Raw genomic sequence first — 20070 nt, 5'->3', positions numbered from 1 at the left:
AACATTAATTATTCACCAATCACTCACTTTGTTTTTATTTATAATTAAGTATTAGGCATTCATATAAATTCAAATCATTATTATATAATAGGCACAATGCATTAAATTCTGGAAGTATGCATAGTCAAAATATATGTATTGCACTGTATAGCATAATGTACCAGTTATGTATGTTCAGTAAATACTGTACATGGCTATGCCCTCCCTCCCCCCTTCTTTGCCTTGAATAAAAAAAAATCAACGGCTCCAGTCACACACAGACTAACTAACTCGGTCATCAGACAGAAGTGCTATGAATTGCTGGAAAAAAGGATGCCTCTGTTGAAGTTTTATGTACTAAAATAATTATAAACACTAAAAGCTGAAATATTGTAACCATTTTGATAAGAATAATTTTGAGATAAAAATTCTGAATGTGAGGCAGTCATTTGATCAGTGCTTGTTAATGATACGATATACTGAACCAAGATATTAAGAACTACAGAGGCATTGGGCACCTTTGTTTTAGCATCTTCAACAAAAAGGGTACTATTGTGACATCATTCTATCATAAACAAATCAACAGAAGCTGGAAAACATGTTCAAAAGCCAAATCCCATCTCAGACTCAGTCTTGTTGCACTGCTCAGGTGTTGCTGTCAAGCTACTGAAGCTGATGTTTATTACAACATAGTAATGCATATACTTACAAGAACTGAAGATGTATACTAAAAAGTAGTAATCAACTCTAATTATTCCAAAACTGAAAATTTTAACATTGAACATACAAACAGCAATGCGATTAGATGAATGATCTGACACACGTAAAACGTCAGCCCAGAGTCATCATCAGGAAGGTGGCTGCAGCATCACTCGTCAGAACGATGATAGTATCTGACGGGCACTGGTCATCAGATTTTCAGACGAGGCAGATTCATGTTGATTGTCATAATAAACAATAAAACAGTTGGGCTGCCACTACATTACAAACAGGACTCAGCTTATGTGTTGCTGTGCAGAGGTGGAGTCAAGCTTCTATTTGTCACAATCATGCACAATTAGAGTGAGCTTGTGAAGTTCAATTATGGCTGGGAAGGGATAAAGATATGATATAAATGTTTGTCTCCATGAATTCTCTGCTTGGTGTAAGGAATGTGGATAGTGAATGAAGCTAGTAACTCTGCACTCGTGTTTGAGAAGATTTGAGGCATGAGATGAGTTTACAAAGTAGAGTTTTCCTCACAAAAACCTGTTACTGTGCTGGATCCGCAGTGCAGTTAATGTGAACAACAGTCCCTTTAACCTGAATTAGTGCGGTTGACTGAAAATATCGGGTATTACTCTAACACAATTGTTAGAAGTTCTTACAGACATTATTTATTGGAGTAAATTATAACCATATGGTTCAAACTTTCACCAATTTCCTGCCAATGTATGGCTTCACAGGCTCAGTCCGCTCTTGATGACACAGAGTAGAATATAGTACATACAAACCTGCTTTATGTCAAAATCAACCTTGGTATTTTGTGATTTGACTGATGTTTCTGAGGCAGCAGATTCAAGAGGATGGTTATTCTCTGTCTCAGTACCAGTAGCTGTGCTCATACACTCATTTGTCTGCAACTTGGCCAGAGCCTTTATAAAAGAAACAAAAATAATATACAGACTGATTCTGATGTCTCAGTGAAATACTACAGTACAGTACAGTACAGTACAGTACAGTATATCATGGCTACTCATTTACGACAATGTATATTATGCTGTACTTGTACTGTACAATACTGGGAATTGGGCCATCTAGAAAAATATCCTCTGCACACTGTAAATGGCAACTAAGAGACTGGGGACTTCACTTCTGCAAAAATTGTCTATGTAAAAAGTAAATGTGGTCTTGCACTTAGGCACAGTGTTTGAACTTTACGTAATACAGTACATATTTTGAGCAAGAGAGCAACTTGAAATATTTGAGGGAGATGAAAGGAAATGAAGAGAATTTGCTTAAATATTTTAGAGTCTCTTAGGTGTGTGTGTGTGTGTGTGTGTGTGTGTGTGTGTGTGTCACACACAAAGTTATAGGGAATTGAGATTTTTGCTTGAAATGCTTTGAAAGGTATATGAACAGCCAAGATGTGTATTATACATGCTTATCTTTAGACAAAAATGGAGGATTGATCCCCAAATCCCTATTTCCGGAAAAGTCCAAAAGCCAGGAGGCTCATAATAAAGGTAACTTACTAGAGGTCCATAAGTTCTCAGACAGGACCTCCAGTGTTAGTATGGACCACCAGCCTCAGATGATGGGAACAGGCTGTAGTTACCCTCCTTCAGGATTTTGGGGATCTGAAGGTTTTAATAAATGTGTGACTGTCCAATCAGCACCCACAACACCAAAATAATGATACTGCACTCTATAAATCTCCAAGAAAATCTAAATGAATCCAGACAAAGACAATCAACCACATAATTCAGTTTTTGCCAACCATATGCAAATGCAAATCTATGGGAAGTGGAAGGGTTTATGAGTCCCTTGGCTTCAGGCTCTGCCAGCAAACATTGTATCAAGATCAATTCTCCATTTCTGGCTATTGTCTTTCTGCTAGGTGATATGAAAGTTCCAGGAATGGACAGACAGCCATCTCATACAAGAGTTGACCCATTGTATACATCAGGTATACTCCTCGACTCTCTTTCCAAACAGGTCAAGTGTAATCCTGGACTCATCTTGATACTGGTCCATTGAAGTCTTGGATCCCAGTCAAAGTAGGACTACATTCTACCAAAGCAGATTCATAAAATTACCTCTGGCAAGTGAAACATGTGCATACTGTACCACACAAACTATACATAAAAGTATGAACTATTACATACCTATGAAAAAATGGGACACCTAAGATTAATCCTAATCACCAATCTTCCCCTACCTGATGACCTTTCCTATATTAAACCCTTAACTAGGAAAAAAACTAGACTAAAAGGATAGGAAATTTTCTTTTACTGAACTTCAAGTTCAAAACCAGAAAGGAAGAAGAGAATCCAGATAAAATTTGGCGAGGAGACCAAAATAAGCCAAAATTAATCCTATACTGTACACCCAATACGTTGTTAAGATCAAACTGGATAAAAAATATCCAAACCTCAAACACCTTAAAGACAAGAAGGTTGGATTAATGGATATAAAGCAACATTATCTAGCCTTTCCATCAATTTGGCACTAAGAATTGTGTGATCCAAACTATAAACTTCCCAAATGCTAACAGGAAAGAGGTAATGGAACTTGGATCCAAAAACAGATGATACTGGCAAGGCATTTCCTAGGCAGGCAGTGGCTGAGGGATGAAGATTAGTGCCTGAAAGTCAATACAGCTAACATGATTGGGAGTGACAGCTTACAGGTAAGTTATGTACACTCTACTAGAATCACATATTGCTACTTTAAAGAGAAAATGTTGTTAATCTCCATTTATGAGCAATTTTTGCAACAGGAAGGTAAACCATTGATAAGATTAGTTCCAAGCCACTAGGTCAAGAGTCTCCAGGGTCTACAATTCACTAGCTTGGTGGCATTATACAAGTCACCTAACAGAAGGCATCAGGTTATAAATATTTAGAACAATGAAATTTTGGTGACATAACAAAGGAAAGTTGTGGAACACAGAGGTCAAATGTTTAAATTGAACACTCTTAAACATCAGCAAAACAACCATAGTCCTATGACATGGCAAACAGTAATATCCCAAAATGACCTTTTAAGAAGAAACTAAACAAAAAAGTGGATGGTGCTGGTTTTATGAATGTATTAATTGGTGGGAGTCAGAGGAGTGATTGGGAGAATGGGTTGTTCTATCTACTTTTCCCTCATTTAAACAACTATCAGATGAAAATCACAGGTAGGCTGTCACACCAGGTAACATGTAGCTACTCCCATAAACTTTAATAATAATTCCTCTTACCTCTCGTGTGGCTTCCAGTTCCTGTTGAGCATTCTTGTACAATATTTCCAGTTCCGCTAATCTTATTTGCAACCTTTCTTTTTCGTCTAATACTACACCGTTTTGAGCTGCTTGGTTTTCCTCATTGCTCATCTGGTCTATCTCCTGGTGAACTCTATCCAGTTCTTCCTTTAAAGTTTCATCAGACTCCATGGTTTCTTTAGTATTCTTATCAGGCTAAACAACCAAACACACAGTTTCTGCAACATGACAGTCAACAATAAATGATACACGGTACTTTGCTTTTTTATGTAGCTCATCTATAAGAATTTTGGAGTCATGTAAAAAAAATATATAATATACAGCAACCATTTTAAGACAGATTAAAATGAAGGACTGATGTAGAAAATCCCCTTTTGTAAGAGAGCGGATGAGACGAGTGGCCTGTAAGATGTACCATCACTAGCTATCCCAGACAGAACACACCACTACCAAAGAGCTTGTATGCTTAGTAACTGGACACTTTTTCTATGTGGACAATGCTTACTAAGCAGGCACCCTTCTCACTGATTTAGTGGTTGTTGTGTACAACCACAGAAGCTGCTGGCCAACAGTCAAAATTCAAGCAAACTCAAGTGCCTTGAACCACCAGTCAAAAGAAGATTTCACACTCCAACTCCAATTCAGTTTCTATTTAAATACCACTACTGTACTTTAAAGAGAAAACGGGGAACACCTGTCACTTACCTCATCCCCTAAGGCATAAAAAGTCCTATAATAAGATGTATGCGACCATTATTTAAAGGCCAGAGAGATCACAAAACAACAGCAATCTGATGACCGTCATCCATCATTAGTTTGACTAGCTACAGAAAATGTGATTGCCAACCAACCCATAACATACCTTCCAGGTAAGAAAGCTTTAATCTTTCAAAGGACAATTTTGTCAGGTTGCTGCAAAAGTCAGGTCACTCTCATCAAGTGTTTCATTTGATAATGGTGGACCAGACAGTTAACAACAGAAAGAGTTGTTCGATTTCGTTCATTTTTTCCACAGCAAAACCAAATTATGCAATTATTTAAAAAATAAGCAAATATGACGAACGGTTCATAAATTTACCTGTCAATAAATTACAGCCAGCACCGTCAGTCATACGTCAAGATACTCCCCTAAACTTGTGCTACTCTCCACCAGAGAATCCATTTTTTCATTTGTTCTTGTTATTCCCTTGTGGTAGGCGGTGACCAGGGATATATTCACATATTCACCAAGATGGCGACCTAAATATTACTCCTCCTCCCACCAATCATCCCAAGTCTCCAGCTGTGGTTGTTGTTGTTGTGTCCGGGGAGCAGCACACAGGCTCAGTCTGGATTCAAGTGTTCATTAATCCTTGTTGAATCCACCACAAGTCTCCTCTGAGGTCAGGATTTATTCCAGAGAGTGGCACCTTTTTTCAATTTCATGAATTTCTCGAAGAATTTTATTTGATTTTCATAGTTCTCAGTAGAAACAAGATTTATTGTCCGAAACGACATAGAATAGTTTTATTTGGATTTAAAGGGGATGTATTTTAATAGGCAATTCGCCAGTTAAAGTTACAAATAACCAAACAAATTCGACATATTGTCATCCACTATAAATTGACCTGGCAGTTTTGCGACATAAACTTCGTCATATTATCAGAGATTAACATGCAAATATTCTTCTGTTAGACATAAATTATTAAAAAAATTTGGAAAAAAATCATGGGCACAGGAATCAGATATATTTAATTACGTGTCATGAAAACGATAACAAAGATGAACTGCCAGGAATGACATTTTACCATAGTCATGTGAGTAAATATTTGTGTAGTACTTTCACAATAAAGATATAATATATCAAAATTTGTACCATATTCAGTCAAGCTTTCATGACAGTTTGTGAGAAGAGAGTAAAGGAGGGAGACAGATCCAGGTTATGTAGTATGTTATGGGTGAGGGTCAGCCTTCAACACTTTCCTTAATTTGCCCAACTCAAGTGTAAAATCTCCTTTGAAAGTCATAAATCATCGACACTAGAACAACTTACAGGTATTTTTGCTCACTGACACACTGTATGTCTTGGGCTGATGGTCTGGCTAGAAAGTGACAAGTTTTGAGGTTGTTATAGCCAGGAGTTAACCCTAGGTGTTTATAACACAGGTTTTACACAAGTACTAAACACTGTCTCTTATTGCAGGAACAGGTGGGTGATGCTAGAATTTTTTTTTACTGTTACAGTAATCAAATTTAATATGCTCTTATAGTGGCCATGGGAAGTACCCGGTAGGTATTATTATTGTTTTGGTTATGCAGTGGATTTAAGTTTAGGTTAGGGAGGGGTGCTCTCAGTGTGAGATAGTCTATGATCATAAATTACCTATAGTGGACAGGGCGTGAATGATTAGGCAAATTGTGGGTTTAAAACAGTGAGTAACTGATATGACATATAAATCAAATCTCTATGTGCTTTGTATGCAAAGAAATTTTGGTTAATTTGCACTGTCTCACCGCACTCTGTTAGAAAGACTAAAATATATTTTTCTAGTGTATTTGTGTGTTTAAACCGAATATGACCTTCATTTCTGGCGGAAATTAGCCATTTTTTTCGATTTTTTTTCGTTGGACGTTTTCCAAAAAAAATAATGGCAAAATACACCAAAAAACACTAGAAAAACAAAAACCTAACCTAACCTAACTGACTCTCACCATATGATGGAATCACCTATTTCTTACCTTATTGGCCTGGTTCTTGTTCGTCGTTGGATTCTGAGATTCTTACACAATGCCACATATGTTGGTCTTTGCGATATTTCCATTCAGTCTTGCTCTTAGTACACTTTACTGAGGTTGGAAGAACACCATGCGATCGAAAAAATGCTATAGTTTCTTCGTTTTTTTTTCCCAAAAACTCGCAATCAGCTCCATATAATTTAAGTGACGCCCATTGCAGACTTCCATGATCGGAACTGAACTTGAATTTTGAAATATGAGACCCAAAATAAAACTCGAATTTGATTGGGCCAAATATATCACAAATTAAACCCCAAATAATTTTAATTGGTTGCAAAAACAAAAACGCTTTTGATTGGCCGAGTGACGTGTACGGGAATGCATGCGCGTGATGATTTATGAAGGAGACGCAGGAGACACGCAGTGTTGGAGGTGAGGCAGGCGACAATGGCGGAAGATTAATGGAAGAAAATAGAGAAAATTTTGGATATGCTATCTCCGTTATTATACATTTCCGCTGGTAATGTAATAGATGAAAATTATCTTATAATTAGACGTCTTATTAGAATATGATAATAGATTAGTGGTAGGAATGTGTGGTGTGTAAACGCAAAAATACCGTAATTTTATTATTTATCATAATTATTCCCCTGATAATTCTGGCTTGTTGTAACATGTGTCTGGTCATATACTAATAAGTTTTGAATCTGATTTTGCCTAAATTATCAATAAATGATGGAGCCTCATATTGTGGGTTTTAGTACCTTAATTATAGGCTTGAATGCCTTTTTTTTTTTTAGCCTTCACTGTCTTAATTTTTTGACCTGCCCAAATCCCACTTTTTTTTCTTTTCATGCAATAGGTTCTTAAACTTATTCTGTTTATAAATATTTTGGGTTTTGATTCATTAATCCAATACCTTACAGGTAACATTGGTGAATAAGTGAACCGTATGGTTTTTTGGCTCTATCTCTGTAAACAAATCAATATACTATAATGTAGAGTTGCGTGATTGTCCTTTTCCGAATATTTACCACCAACTTCTGACAAAGAGTATTTACCAGAAACTCATTGCCTCACCCGCATAATGTACCAATTCTCGGTCTGAAATTTCACATGGAAAAACAAAATTTCCCCAAATGAGATATAAATATCTCATTAAAATCGCCTACAAGAACTGTAATAATGTACAGTACATATATGTGGATGTTATGTGGATGCTTTTATTAGGAATTTATGACATATGCAATAATATACTGTATTGGCAAGAACAACAGTCATAAATAAACATTTGTCATTTACTGTAGTGCATGTAATAAAAATTTGACTGGTAATCTTGTTGGAAGAATTAAAATTTTCTTACTTTTACTTTACAGATTTCTTCGTCTTGAACACAAATCTATGTGGATGCGTCAGCCTTCGTGCACTGCCATTATCAACTGTTATGTGAGGGGTACCAGACAGTGTTTCGTAAACATTAATGCATTCCTTCCATACACAAAAACTGGCAGCAACTTTTGAAAATTTTTGTATAGATAATTTTAGAATCTTTAATTTGATAATGTAACAATGAATAAAAATGTTTACAAAAAATTTTGTATTATTAGTTTGGTAATTTTGTCCTAGCCAGCATTTCATACCTGTACAGTACTGACTTATGACAGGGATACGTTCCTGGACCCTGATCATAAATTGGTTTGTTTGTAAGTCAGAACAATTTGAATTCCATAAGTTAGGTTAAAGCACACCCCAGCCCATACAAAACAACAATAATATCCCATACATAACAAATAATGTAAACACTGTAAACAAAGTGATGTTAAACAATATAGAGTACAGTGACCCCTCGGTTAACGAACTCAATCCGTTCCAGAAGGTCGTTCGTTAACCGAAACCATTGTTTCAATGGGTTTTTGGGTAATTGGTTCCAGCTCACCGAAAATTTCCTAAATTCAACAAAAATGGTAGAAAAGTTCACTTACTTTGAGGTGTGTATGTAGAAGGCTCCTGGATGATGATGATGGGAATTAGAATGGGGGTGGAGGAGAAGGAAGAAGAAAAGGCATTGGGGTGGAAGAGAAGTCACCCCATGGCACCATTTCATCCATAAAATTTTAGTTCTCTTGGTGTATTTCAAGATTATTTTCTTTAAATCAACACTGCACGGCATTATATATTGTCAATATGTAAAATATATTTCAAAATGACCAATAATTTGCTTGGAAACACAGAAAAAAGCATTTAGTTGAAGAGAGTCTCAAGCAAGATGTTACCTCCACTGAAAACAGAGAGAGACTAATGCCTGTCTGGTGTGTTAACAGGCTGGATGGCACTCCAGAAACTAGTTTCTTTACCTTCAATTATGTTCAATAATTGTTAAAATGACTAAAAAAGTTAATATTAAACTTTTAAAATTATTGAAATGTATAAACTTCTTGATATTTACTAAAATAGTAAGGAATTTAAGCCCTAGAACCGATTAATGTATTGGCGGACTGATACTAAAGCTGGTTGCCCGGTCAGTGCAAGCGAAAACATGTTGAGGTCGGTTTGTAAGAAATTCGTTAACCGAATTTTTGTTCGTTAACCGAATTGAAGATCCTTATGGAAGGCAGTTCGTTAAACGAGGGGTCACTGTAATGAAAATAATGTAAAAAAATGGGATTTTAATTAAAAAATTTTGCGATGAATGTAGTGATATCCTGTTCGTAAGTGGGACGGTCGTAACCCGGGCACTGCTTGTACAGTGTTTCGTCACACCCATAAAAGTTAGCTAGCAAATGTTGAATTATCGTATACAATACAGTATAAAATAAACTAACCAAACCTATCTAACCTAATATACCTGTCCTAGGATAGAAGTGCATTATTTTATTGACATGAAATGTAAGAAACAAATTTTCTTCTATAGAATTTGTTCCAAGAGTGGGACATAGTAACACATGTCATTGTAAACTATTATGGTACAGGTACTGTGTTATACTGTTCATTAATAGTTAAGGACAACAGCAGAGTTAACCAGCTACCTTACAAAACATCTCTATAGAAGAACAAATTTCTTAGTTCTATAATAAGCACAATAGTTGGAGGAATTGCACTTATAGTATTGGTATATATTCTGCTTTTATCCCTAGTTTTCTAATAGCTAAATAAAGATGCTCTGTGCCACCTACCCGAAGAGGATGTCATATTGTTTGTTGCGCTTCAGTAATCTGTTCATGTGAGCAGTTCAAATGTTTCAAAGACATTAACAGCACTGACTGTTTCATACTCACTAACTGTAATTATTTTGATAAAATGCATTCTGAATTAAAGCGGTATTTTTTAAAAGCCACAGCTGCAACTTCCTGCAAATTTTTAAGCTCCTTCCTTCCTTCCTCTGTTGAAGATAGTTCACCAGGTAGCCTACAAAATATTAAATCACTGGACCCTGTGTCTGTAAGGTAATTGCTTGTTACTAAATGTGGAACAAAAATTGCACCGTTCTTTTCTTATTGACTTACTTTTTCTTACAGGTTGAAGTACAACAAGATTTCTATAAAATCTTGGGACTTACAGAGAAGATGTGCAGCAGAGAATGAGGAATCATGAACCATTCCCTGTTGGCTTATTTGTAGTGGAAACTGTTCTAAGTATTTAAAATTTAGTAAAACTACTACAGACAGTATGGAGCATGAGATAGATCAGATAAATAGTATGGAAAACCAGATAGCCCAAAATGGCTTAGTGCTCGAAGAAAATGAGAGTTTACAAAGAAGATTAGAGAAACTTGAAGCACTCTATGAGGCTACAAAACGTGAACTGGATTCCACAAGAGAGGTAAGACGATATCATGTTGTGGATTCAGGGAGGCTTGGCAACCTGTTTTGTAGGAAAAGCATATGTTAATAATCACACCCTTCACTCTTAGCACCCATTGATTTAATTTTGACATCAGTTTAATATAAACCTCTTTAAGTTCACTAGCGGATGCCTCATAAAATGGATTTGTTTACATTCATTTTATTTATGATGTTAAGCGATAGGAGAACCTGTTCACAGCTACGAGAGTAAATGAATATTGAAAGCAATACAAGTACTGTAATGAGATTTTGCTCAGAGGTTCACACGTGCAGTTCAATTAAATGAAGAGATGTAAGATTTTGAATGTGAAGGGGTAGGCCAATAATGATTGGGGAGACTTAGTAAGAAATGACTTTGGAGATAAGAACCTAATGTGAGAGGCTGAATGAGACTATAGCTTGGAGAGCTGCTATCAGATAATTATGGTTAACCCCTGTAAACATAATAATGGACATAAGATGGTGGTGGTGATGGTAATTGCATTTTTCAGTCAAATTCATAAAAACAAATAGTATTGAATCATTTTTCTCTAGATATTTATTGTTATCACTGGTGCATATACAGGTTGACTCCCTCTAATTTGGCGCCCTTGGGACCAGAACGGTGCCAGACCAAAAAAATCCCCAAACCACAGAAAGTCTGCTAAAGTTTGGTGAAAAAATTCAACTTCTGATACATGAATTAGAAATATATTTCAGGTTAATAAAAAGTGAAACAGGTACAAAGTAGAGCATGGTAAATAATACAATAAAGACCTGCCCATGACTACAAGTTTGTCATGAACTTATGAGCCAGTCACCCTCTCTCTCCTTTCTTACCACTCTCACCACTGCACCCTTCTGCCATCTAAAGGTCCTTGTACATGAATTTTTGTTTGACATCACTACTATATCAAACCCAAAGGTCTTGCACAGACAAGAACAGCTGCATACCAACCTTTGTAGATATCTTTTATAAGTAATTTGGAGAAATCTTATATATTACTCCATTTTCTTTTTATTGTACTAAATTTACATAGAAACCTTTGTTCAACCACCCCTTTCCCCTTTTGCTGTATGTTATATGCAGTACCGTACATAACACATGGGGAGCTCTGGACCATTACCTGCTAAGAGCCATACATTGCTGAAACGTGTTATGTACAGTATTGCATTGTACTCTCCAACCTCTCTTCTGTCCCCTGGGTAAGTCAAGAGAGTCAATTGGAAACATGTACATGTGGGTGAGAGTCCTCTGAAAAGACTATTGTAATGTCTTACATGCCTACCTGAGCATTTAACTCGATTTTCTATTTTGGCACTTAGCAAATTATGGTCCAGAGCTCCTCAAAGCCTGTACAGTACCTTGTGGTATGTCTTCTGTATGTTTTCAGCATCTGGCAACTTTATTTCCATTACACTACACTGTTAATTATTATTATTATTGTAAATAGAGGATATACTGTACAGGACTTTTTATGTTTAGTTTGTTGGTATTTCATAAGCTTTCATGAATTTTTAAGTGTTTTTGTATGGAAAATGTACACATAATTGTTGATGACAACACATCATGAGTGTTATGAATACAATTGCTCAACTAAGACTTGAGTGTGGCTTGGGATGTGAGGATTTTAGATGTTTTTTCATTTATAATTTTATGACACATTTACCAATATTGAATTACATATTTACAGTATTAAACATTACTGTTATATTGCCTGTTTACTTATTCAATTTACTCACTATGATGTGTATCAAATTTGCATACAAAAAAATTCTAATTATTATGGGGAATTAGGCAAAGTGTGGCAAATGCTAATGTACCATTACAGTATATAGCACAAAGACAATCTATTTAACATAAGTTTATACTGTACTGTATTGTTTGTCTTTCATCTGGTCCCAAAGTTGTCAGATAAGAGGGGTCAAACTGTATTGTAATTATTATTGTCACTATTTTTTTATTATTATAATTATTATTATTATTATTGTTATTATGGTGTACAAAGAATCATGTTTATGAGTAAAATTTTGTGATTTATGTGTAATATTGTTTTTTGCTTTTGTTTGTTTTTTCTCAAAGGAACTTGCCAAGGTACGGTCAGCTCAGCATGATGCCACAGCTGAGGGTGTAGAGACAAAGGAAACTTGTATATCTCGATTGCAAAGTCAAGGCACAGCAGAACATGATTCAAAACAGGTTTGTGTTTATCTTTTCTTCTTTAAGTAAATACAGTAGACGATCATTTTACCGTGCTTGAGGGGAGGCTCCCTTGCATGGTTGGGGTCCCCCCCCCCCCCCGGGGAGAAAAAATATTGAGATAATGAGCTTCTAACACAACTACTGTATATGTGAGAGTTGTGTATTACCACGACTATCATTCTATTCCTGCTTGCTTAGTGGCAAACTATAATACCTTTCAGGCATATAACTCATTAAATGTCTGTCACCACTATAATGCTAAGAATGAGACAACAACAACTAAAATGGCTGTCGCTTGGTTGGTAATGCTGGGAGTAGCACACGAATGCCATCTATTGCGTGTTGGTAGAACTAATGACTTGCTTTCGCACCGAATGGAAATTTGGACATATGTACAGGTTTGTTCGTATGTACGTAAGTTTGTAAGTAGAGGAGATACATTATAGCAAAATCTGAGGAAATGGACACTATGCCTTCCATTGCGTAACTACCAATTACAAACATTCTCTAGAAAATTATCACAACAAATTTAAACCAAATTTACTGAAATTATGAAAATATGGATTGGTTTTTATTTACTAAAGAGAAAATTATAATTATTTTCAGAATGTCTACCAAGTAATCTCTCTGTTAGCTGGAATCTTCGATTTCTGGAACTCTCCAATAGTATCCGATAAATTCTGGGTATTCGAATGAATTTCCGAGATTGCATCACTGCATTTCCAGAAAATTTCGAGAAAATCTCTCCTTTCCAGGCACGTAGGTGGGTAGGCTAAGTGTGTATGTGAACTACAATTGGCTACTACAATAAATCCTCGCACTTCTGGATAATTAAGGGGGGGGAGGGCGTCCGGATGTGGCAAATATCTGGATAAACTGGGTGATGAAGGCGTTTTAACGATAATCATAATTTTGAACATGGACTGTATTGCTAATAACATTAACAATTATAATTGTTGATAATAATACAGTATATACAGTACAGTAAGTCTTCACTTAACGATGGGGTTACGTTCCTGAAAATGCGACGTTAAGCAAAACAACATTTGGCAGATAAATTTTCCCTATAAGACATAGATAAAATACGGGAGTTACGTTCCTGAGCCTCCCTTTGCCCCATGAAAAAAGTTACATATACGGAAAATTATTGCCATTTCTATAGAGAATAGTATATAGAACTACAGTACTGAGTTTGTATTGGTACTCACCGATGGGAGGAGGTGGTAGAGCGAGTGTGTGGTGGGTAGTGGAGCGAAGGAGGAGGAGGGTGGTGAGTCACTGAGACTCTGCAGCTGCTTCCTGCTCTGACTGGGGTTCCTCCGCCGCTGGTTGCTCCTCCTACGTTGTTGTTTGCTTTTCCTCGGCTGCAGGCCGTTGTGAAGAAGCTCCTGCCGTCCCGCGACGAAAAAATCCAGTGTTGACTGCTTGGTGCTACTCATCTTCTTCTCCTTATAGATCTTGGTGTAGCAACCAAGACTGTCCTCAATGCTGCGTTGAACCTTTGAGCTACGTTCTCTGTTTGGGTTGTCATCTAGAAGCATTTGCATTGTTTGCTGGAACATGTTCAACGATTCTGCCAACCTCTTTGAAGTTAGCGTTCGTTGAGGTTCTTCTTCGTCGTCGTCTTCAACGGGACTGTGTTCTGTTAATTGTTGCAGATCTTCGTTGGCGAGTTCTTCTGTATGGGATGCCAGGACGTCCTCAATATCCTCTGATTCCAGCTCATCAAAGCCTGCCTGTCTAGCCAAGCTGAGGATATCCCTATTCACAGCTGGGACTAAGTCTGTGAATCCCGTAAAACTGCTGACGCACTCGGGCCACAGTTTATGCCACACACCATTCAGGCAACTTTCTGAAACCTTTTCCCATGCCTTGCCAATGTTGTCAATTGCATGAAGAATGTTGAAGCCGCGCCAATATTCTCGGATAGTTGGTTTATTTCTCCGTCTGTAGCCTTGAGCAGCTGGGCCATGGTACAGCGTAAATAATACGCCTTAAATGCGGCGATGACGCCTTGGTCCATAGGCTGCATCAGTGCTGTCGTGTTGGGAGGCATGAATACGACTTTTACACTGTCATGCAAATCGTCGAGATTGGGAGGATGAGCTGAAGCATTGCCAAGGATCAGAAGAATTTTGAAGTTAAGGTTCTCGTTGGCGCAGTATTCCTTCAGTGCAGGGACGGCGTACACGTTTAACCACTGGCTAAATATAGCGCCGGTTATCCATGCCTTTTTGTTTGCCTTGTAAATGACAAGAAGGTGATCCTTAGAGTAACCTTTCAGGGCCCGTGGGTTGGCAGCGCGAGAAATCAGCATAGGCTTCAGCTTGAAGTCACCGGCAGCGTTCGCGCTAAGCAGCAGCATCAAGCGGTCTTTTGCCGCTTTAAAACCTGGAACTCTTTTCTCCTCCTTGGAGATATAGGTCCTCTCAGGCATCCTCTTCCAAAAGAGACCAGTCTCATCCACATTGAAGACTTGCTTCGGTGAGTAACCTCCTTGCTGGATAATCCGTTTGAATTCTGGCGGGAATGTCTCGGCAACAACCGTATCTGAACTGGCAGCTTCACCAGTCATCTTAATATTGTGGAAGTTATAACGATGCTTAAATCATTGAAACCATCCTTGGCTGACAGTCAAGGTCTCTTCCTTCGATCCTTCACCCTCTTCTGCCTTACAGGGATCTGGCCTTATGCTGGATAACCATAAGGTTCACAGGGGCATTGCGTTGATTCTGGTCCTCCATCCACATTGCCAACATCTTTTCCACCTTCTCTATCACATTGCTTTTAGTACGAGTCACCTTAGTAGCATTCAGAGAAGAACCACTTCCAGCACCAACCTTAATCTCGTCAGCATTGGTCCGTATAGTACGCACTGTTGTCGGGGTTAGACCAAGCACAGCGGCTATGTCCACAGCACGTTCCCCTTTTTCAAATCGGGTCAATACATCCATTTTCTTAGCAAGGGTATCCGGTAATGGTCTTATGTTGCCTCTTCACTACACTAGCATCAGTAGCTTGGGTGCTTGGAAGCTATTTCGAATAGTTAGAGTACAGTTTTAGAGCAAAAACACTTAAGCACACACGAATGATGTGAAGTCGTAACAGAGACTGGCTTGGCGTCGCTTGGAGACGCTGTGACGTTCCGCGAGTGAGGGCAGCGCACCGAGCCAAGAGAGCGTAGCGCGGCCAGACAAGAGCGGGTGATGCACAGTAGAAAATAGGATGTGACAAAGCAAAACGATGTACTGTAGTATCGGATCACCGGGACGTTAAACAAATTTATGGTCTCTAAAGTTCAGCGACGTAGTACCAAAACATCGTTAAGCGGGACGATGTTGAGCAAGGACTTACTGTAATTGTATTAAATAATATTACAGTAATGATAACACAGTAATAATAACAACATTAATAATTTTTATTTGTGTATTACTTTTTAAACAGGATCCATTTTAGCAGCGGGGGAGTAAACGTGGCATACAGACTGAGAAAGAGAGACCGGATATGAATTTGCCACATCCAGACCTCACCTGGACGAACCTAAATCCGTATCTGAGAGGTCCGGAAGTGCAAGGGTTTTCTGTACTGTCATGTGACTGCATGGGATGCCTATGATTGGCTGATGTATCTTACAGCCTTTTTTCCCAAACTGTAGCATCATGATACTCTTAGTTCATTGTCTGCTGCCATTGTACAAGCTTGTTTGCTCGCTCACTGCAGTTTTGCATATGATCTATGTTGTACATTACTGTACCAGCATATAATCAGCCAAGATTACCATTAAAACAGTATTAAGACATTAAAAGTGATTACTGTTACATATACTGTACTGTACTGTACAGTCAGTAAGTGTGAAAGTACTTTACATAGCAGAGTGGACAGTGTATGCCTCCTGTAGGCAAGTGTATGTATAGTAAACATTGTGTATACACTCCCTCTTTCGTGGAGGTAGAGGAGAGTGACAGTTAGTAACACCGGTTACAGTAAATGGTGCAGGACAAAGGCAGGCCTTCCTGTATCATCATAACACCATTTGTCCTGCTTGCATCACAAGCTCAAGACAACAGCATCTGCTGACGAGTACTGTACAGTCTAGTCACTTTAGTGTATACAGTGGTATATTTTTTTATTTACAAAATATTGTATGTGTACAGTAGTGTTTGCATAAATACAAAATTTTTTTAGTCTGTCCGACTGCAGTCCAACGCGGAAACATTTATTGTGCCGGTACCTGGAAAATTCCGGAGATGAGAAAATTCATCTCTATACAGTGACCCCTCGTTTAACGAACACCTCGGTTAACGTAATTTCGATTAACGAACTGCCTTCCATAAGGATCTTCAATTCGGTTAATGAAAAAAAATTTGGTTAACGAAGTTCTTACGAACCGGCCTCAACATGTTTTCGCTTGCACTGACCGGGCAACCAGCTTTAGTATCAGTCCGCCAATACATTAATCGGTTCTAGGGCTTAAATTCCTTACTATTTTAGTAAATATCAAGAAATTTATACTATTCAATAATTTTAAAAGTTTAATATTCAATTTTTTAGTCATTTTAACAATTATTGAACATAATTGAAGGTAAAGTGACTAGTTTAATGCGCGGCATCCAGCCTCTTAACACAGCAAACAGGAGTTAGTCTCTCTCTGTTTTCACTGGAGGTAACATCTTGCTTGAGACTCTCTTCAACTAAATGCTTTTTTTCTGTGTTTCCAAGCAAAGTATTGGTCATTTTGAAATATATACATATTGACAATATATAATGCAGTGCAGTGTTGATTTAAAGAAAATAATCTTGAATTACACCAAGAGAGCTAAAATTTTATGGGTGAAATGGCACCATGGGGTGACTTCTCTTCCACCCCAATGCCTTCTCTTCTTCCTTCTCCTCCACCCCCATTCTAAATCCCATCATCATCATCATCATCATCATCCAGGAGCCTTCTACATACACACCTCAAAGTAAGTGAACTTTTCTACCATTTTTGTTGAAGTTAGGAAATTTTCGGTGAGCTGGAACCAATTACCCAAAAACCCATTGAAACAATGGTTTCGGTTAACGAACTTTTCGGTTAATTAACGACCTTCTGGAACGGATTGAGTTCGTTAACAGAGGGGTCACTGTATCTAGAAATTTCTCAAACCTAGAACCACTCTGCACCAATTATTCTGGCTGATGGAGATTACTGTACACGCCATTGATCTTTAACCATCTTTCACTTCCCATTCTTTTAATATATTCCCAAACCACATGAGCAAACCCTGATTATCACTGCCAGATGCATCTTTCATTTTCACAAATGCTTTTTATATCTGCGCTATTCCATATTCCAAACTGTTGATGTTAAATACTTTGTAGCCATGGATTGTATGTGTTATGTTAAAACTTCACAGTGAGATGGAAGTGTAGTACACAAACACTGAATAATTGTGTTGGCTTAGTGTAAAGAAGAGTTTGTATTGGGAAAATCTGATTTGGACATTAGGGTATGTTTTTAATTTATGAAAAATATAATCTAAAAATGAGTATCCATATTAATTTATGGTAAATAAAATTTGGCTGGTAGATTGAGTGTTGGTCAAGGAAGAACCGATGAAATTGGACAAAATAAATCTAAGATCAAAGTCAAAGGGCAGTCAAATTATTTCGTATAACAAATCTCACACTAGTCGTATATCTTTTCTCTTTATTTTTAGACTGCAACAAGTACACCTGTACAGAGAAATACTCATAAAATATTTGTGGGAAATCTGAGTGACTATACAACTCGCTCAGAAATTCGACAACTCTTTGAAGCTCATGGAACTGTAGTTGAGGCAGACATAGTGAAAAACTATGGGTTTGTGCACATGGAGACAGAAGAGGAATGCCGGTCTGCCATTGATGCCTTGGATGGCTACATGCTTCATGGAAAGGTAAGCCTTTGGGTTTTATATTGTGTGACACGAACAGTGTCTTGGTATTATGCTACTGGTTGACTCAGTTGATGGTGGCATGCTTTCTATATGTGCAAACAGTTCTGTGAACTCTAGTGTAAAGCTGTTTGATAGCATATAAGGGGAGCAGTTCCAAAATGTTATCAATCAAATTTACTATCAGTATTTCTTGGTTTTACTAGGTTAATTATTTCCATTTAAATCTTTTAACTATAATTCTCAATTTGATAATTCACGATGTCTTCTGGTACAGTACCTAATCCACGAATTATCTCAGCGCCACTACAGTAATATCTCGTTAGCCGGAATCCCTCAATCTCGGAACTCTCTGATAGTCGGAATTGAAATTTTCTCGGAAAATCGTTCCCAAAGCCGGAAAATTATGGCTTTGGAAATGATTTTCCGGGGGCACATTTTCCGGAAAATTCTGAGAAAATTTTCCTGGTACCCAGAAAATTCCGGGGATGGGGGAGTTTTTTCCGGGTTTGAGAGATGAAAATCAGGCACATTTTCTGGAAATTGTGAGAAAATTTTTCCGTTACTCGAAAAATTCCGGGAATGAGGGATATTTTTCTGTGTTCGAGAGATGATGTAATGGGCAATTTCTGGAACTTCCGAGAACATTTTTCCGTTACCCGGAAAATTCCGGGATGAGAGATTTTTTCCAGCTTTGAGAGAGTCGTCTCATTTCCCGGAATCTCTCATTCCCGGAAGTGCTCTGCACCAATTGTTCCGGCTAACGGAGATATCACTGTATAATCGTATCATGGTAGGGGATGGATCACCTGATCCTTTCTAAACTTTTCTTGATCTTATTGTATATTCTTGTTACTGTTTTCTTTTTTTTTTACTGTTAGATAATTTTCACTCAATCGAAATTGTATGTACAGTGAGTTCTGCTATAACGCGTGTTTTGATAACGCGAATTTGCTCTAACGCGATTTATGAATTAGGAACGATATTTGTATAACGCGAACGCTTGTTTGCTATAACGCGATTTTTGCTTACTACTTCTCCAATTTTGTGGTATTAACTGTGAATATAGTAATGAAGAATATCAACAAGAAGCGTTCTGGTGATAGAATTCCCGGTGATGATCGTAAAAGAAAGGATATAACACTTGAAGAGAAGCTCGATTTTATCAACCTCAAAATCACCCTTCTCCCCCATCAAGTAAAGTGTTACATTTACTGTATGATTTCATTATTAGATATGAATGTAACATTTATTTAGACTGTGCTATCCTTTGTGTTAGGCTAACTACTAAATTTTTTCGATTTCGAGTAATCTGCACCTAACCCTATTTTCTCCATAAGCCCTGTTATTTCTATTACGCGATTTTCTATAACACGATATTTTACAAGAACACAATTATCGCGTTATAGCAGAACTACCTGTAGGTGTATAATGTTTACTTACATTTACTATTTGCACGATGAGTAA

At 37.5% G+C, this 20070-nt stretch overlaps 2 protein-coding genes across 21 annotated transcripts in view; one reads left to right on the top strand and one right to left on the bottom strand.

Annotated features, from left to right (window-relative positions):
• The window catches only part of LOC121860935 (RNA-binding protein lark-like), a 35491-nt gene extending 29412 nt beyond the window's left edge, over positions 1-6079 (bottom strand). For 6 of the 8 annotated variants that reach the window (XM_042358319.1, XM_042358321.1, XM_042358322.1 and 3 more), the window contains exons 1-3: positions 5028-5168; positions 3929-4167; positions 1473-1613 (exon numbers count right to left, since the gene is read on the bottom strand). In XM_042358319.1, coding sequence (XP_042214253.1) covers positions 1473-1613; positions 3929-4120 — 333 coding nt within the window. In that variant the 5' untranslated portion in view covers positions 4121-4167; positions 5028-5168. Of the gene's footprint in view, positions 1-1472; positions 1614-3928; positions 4168-5027; positions 5169-5981 lie in introns of those variants that run through there. The other 2 variants (XM_042358320.1, XM_042358323.1) reach the window with 2 other exon arrangements.
• Positions 5243-20070, top strand: part of LOC121860936 (RNA-binding protein lark-like) — a 35211-nt gene continuing 20383 nt past the window's right edge. For 4 of the 13 annotated variants that reach the window (XR_006087961.1, XR_006087951.1, XM_042358329.1 and 1 more), the window contains exons 1-5: positions 5831-5983; positions 8041-8117; positions 10180-10483; positions 12569-12685; positions 18388-18606. Coding sequence is in view for 2 of the 13 variants with exons in the window: in XM_042358329.1 (XP_042214263.1) it covers positions 10331-10483; positions 12569-12685; positions 18388-18606 (489 nt within the window). In the remaining 11 variants the exon portion in view is untranslated. Of the gene's footprint in view, positions 5332-5400; positions 5746-5830; positions 5984-6016; positions 6138-8040; positions 8118-10179; positions 10484-12568; positions 12686-18387; positions 18607-20070 lie in introns of those variants that run through there. The other 9 variants (XR_006087953.1, XR_006087955.1, XR_006087956.1 and 6 more) reach the window with 9 other exon arrangements.

Source organism: Homarus americanus, unplaced genomic scaffold (genome assembly GCF_018991925.1).
Source record: "Homarus americanus isolate GMGI-L3 unplaced genomic scaffold, GMGI_Hamer_2.0 scaffold52806, whole genome shotgun sequence".
Lineage (NCBI taxonomy): Eukaryota > Metazoa > Arthropoda > Malacostraca > Decapoda > Nephropidae > Homarus > Homarus americanus.
Note: the sequence above shows the minus strand (reverse complement) of the source record. Positions and strands in the feature narration are given on the sequence as shown.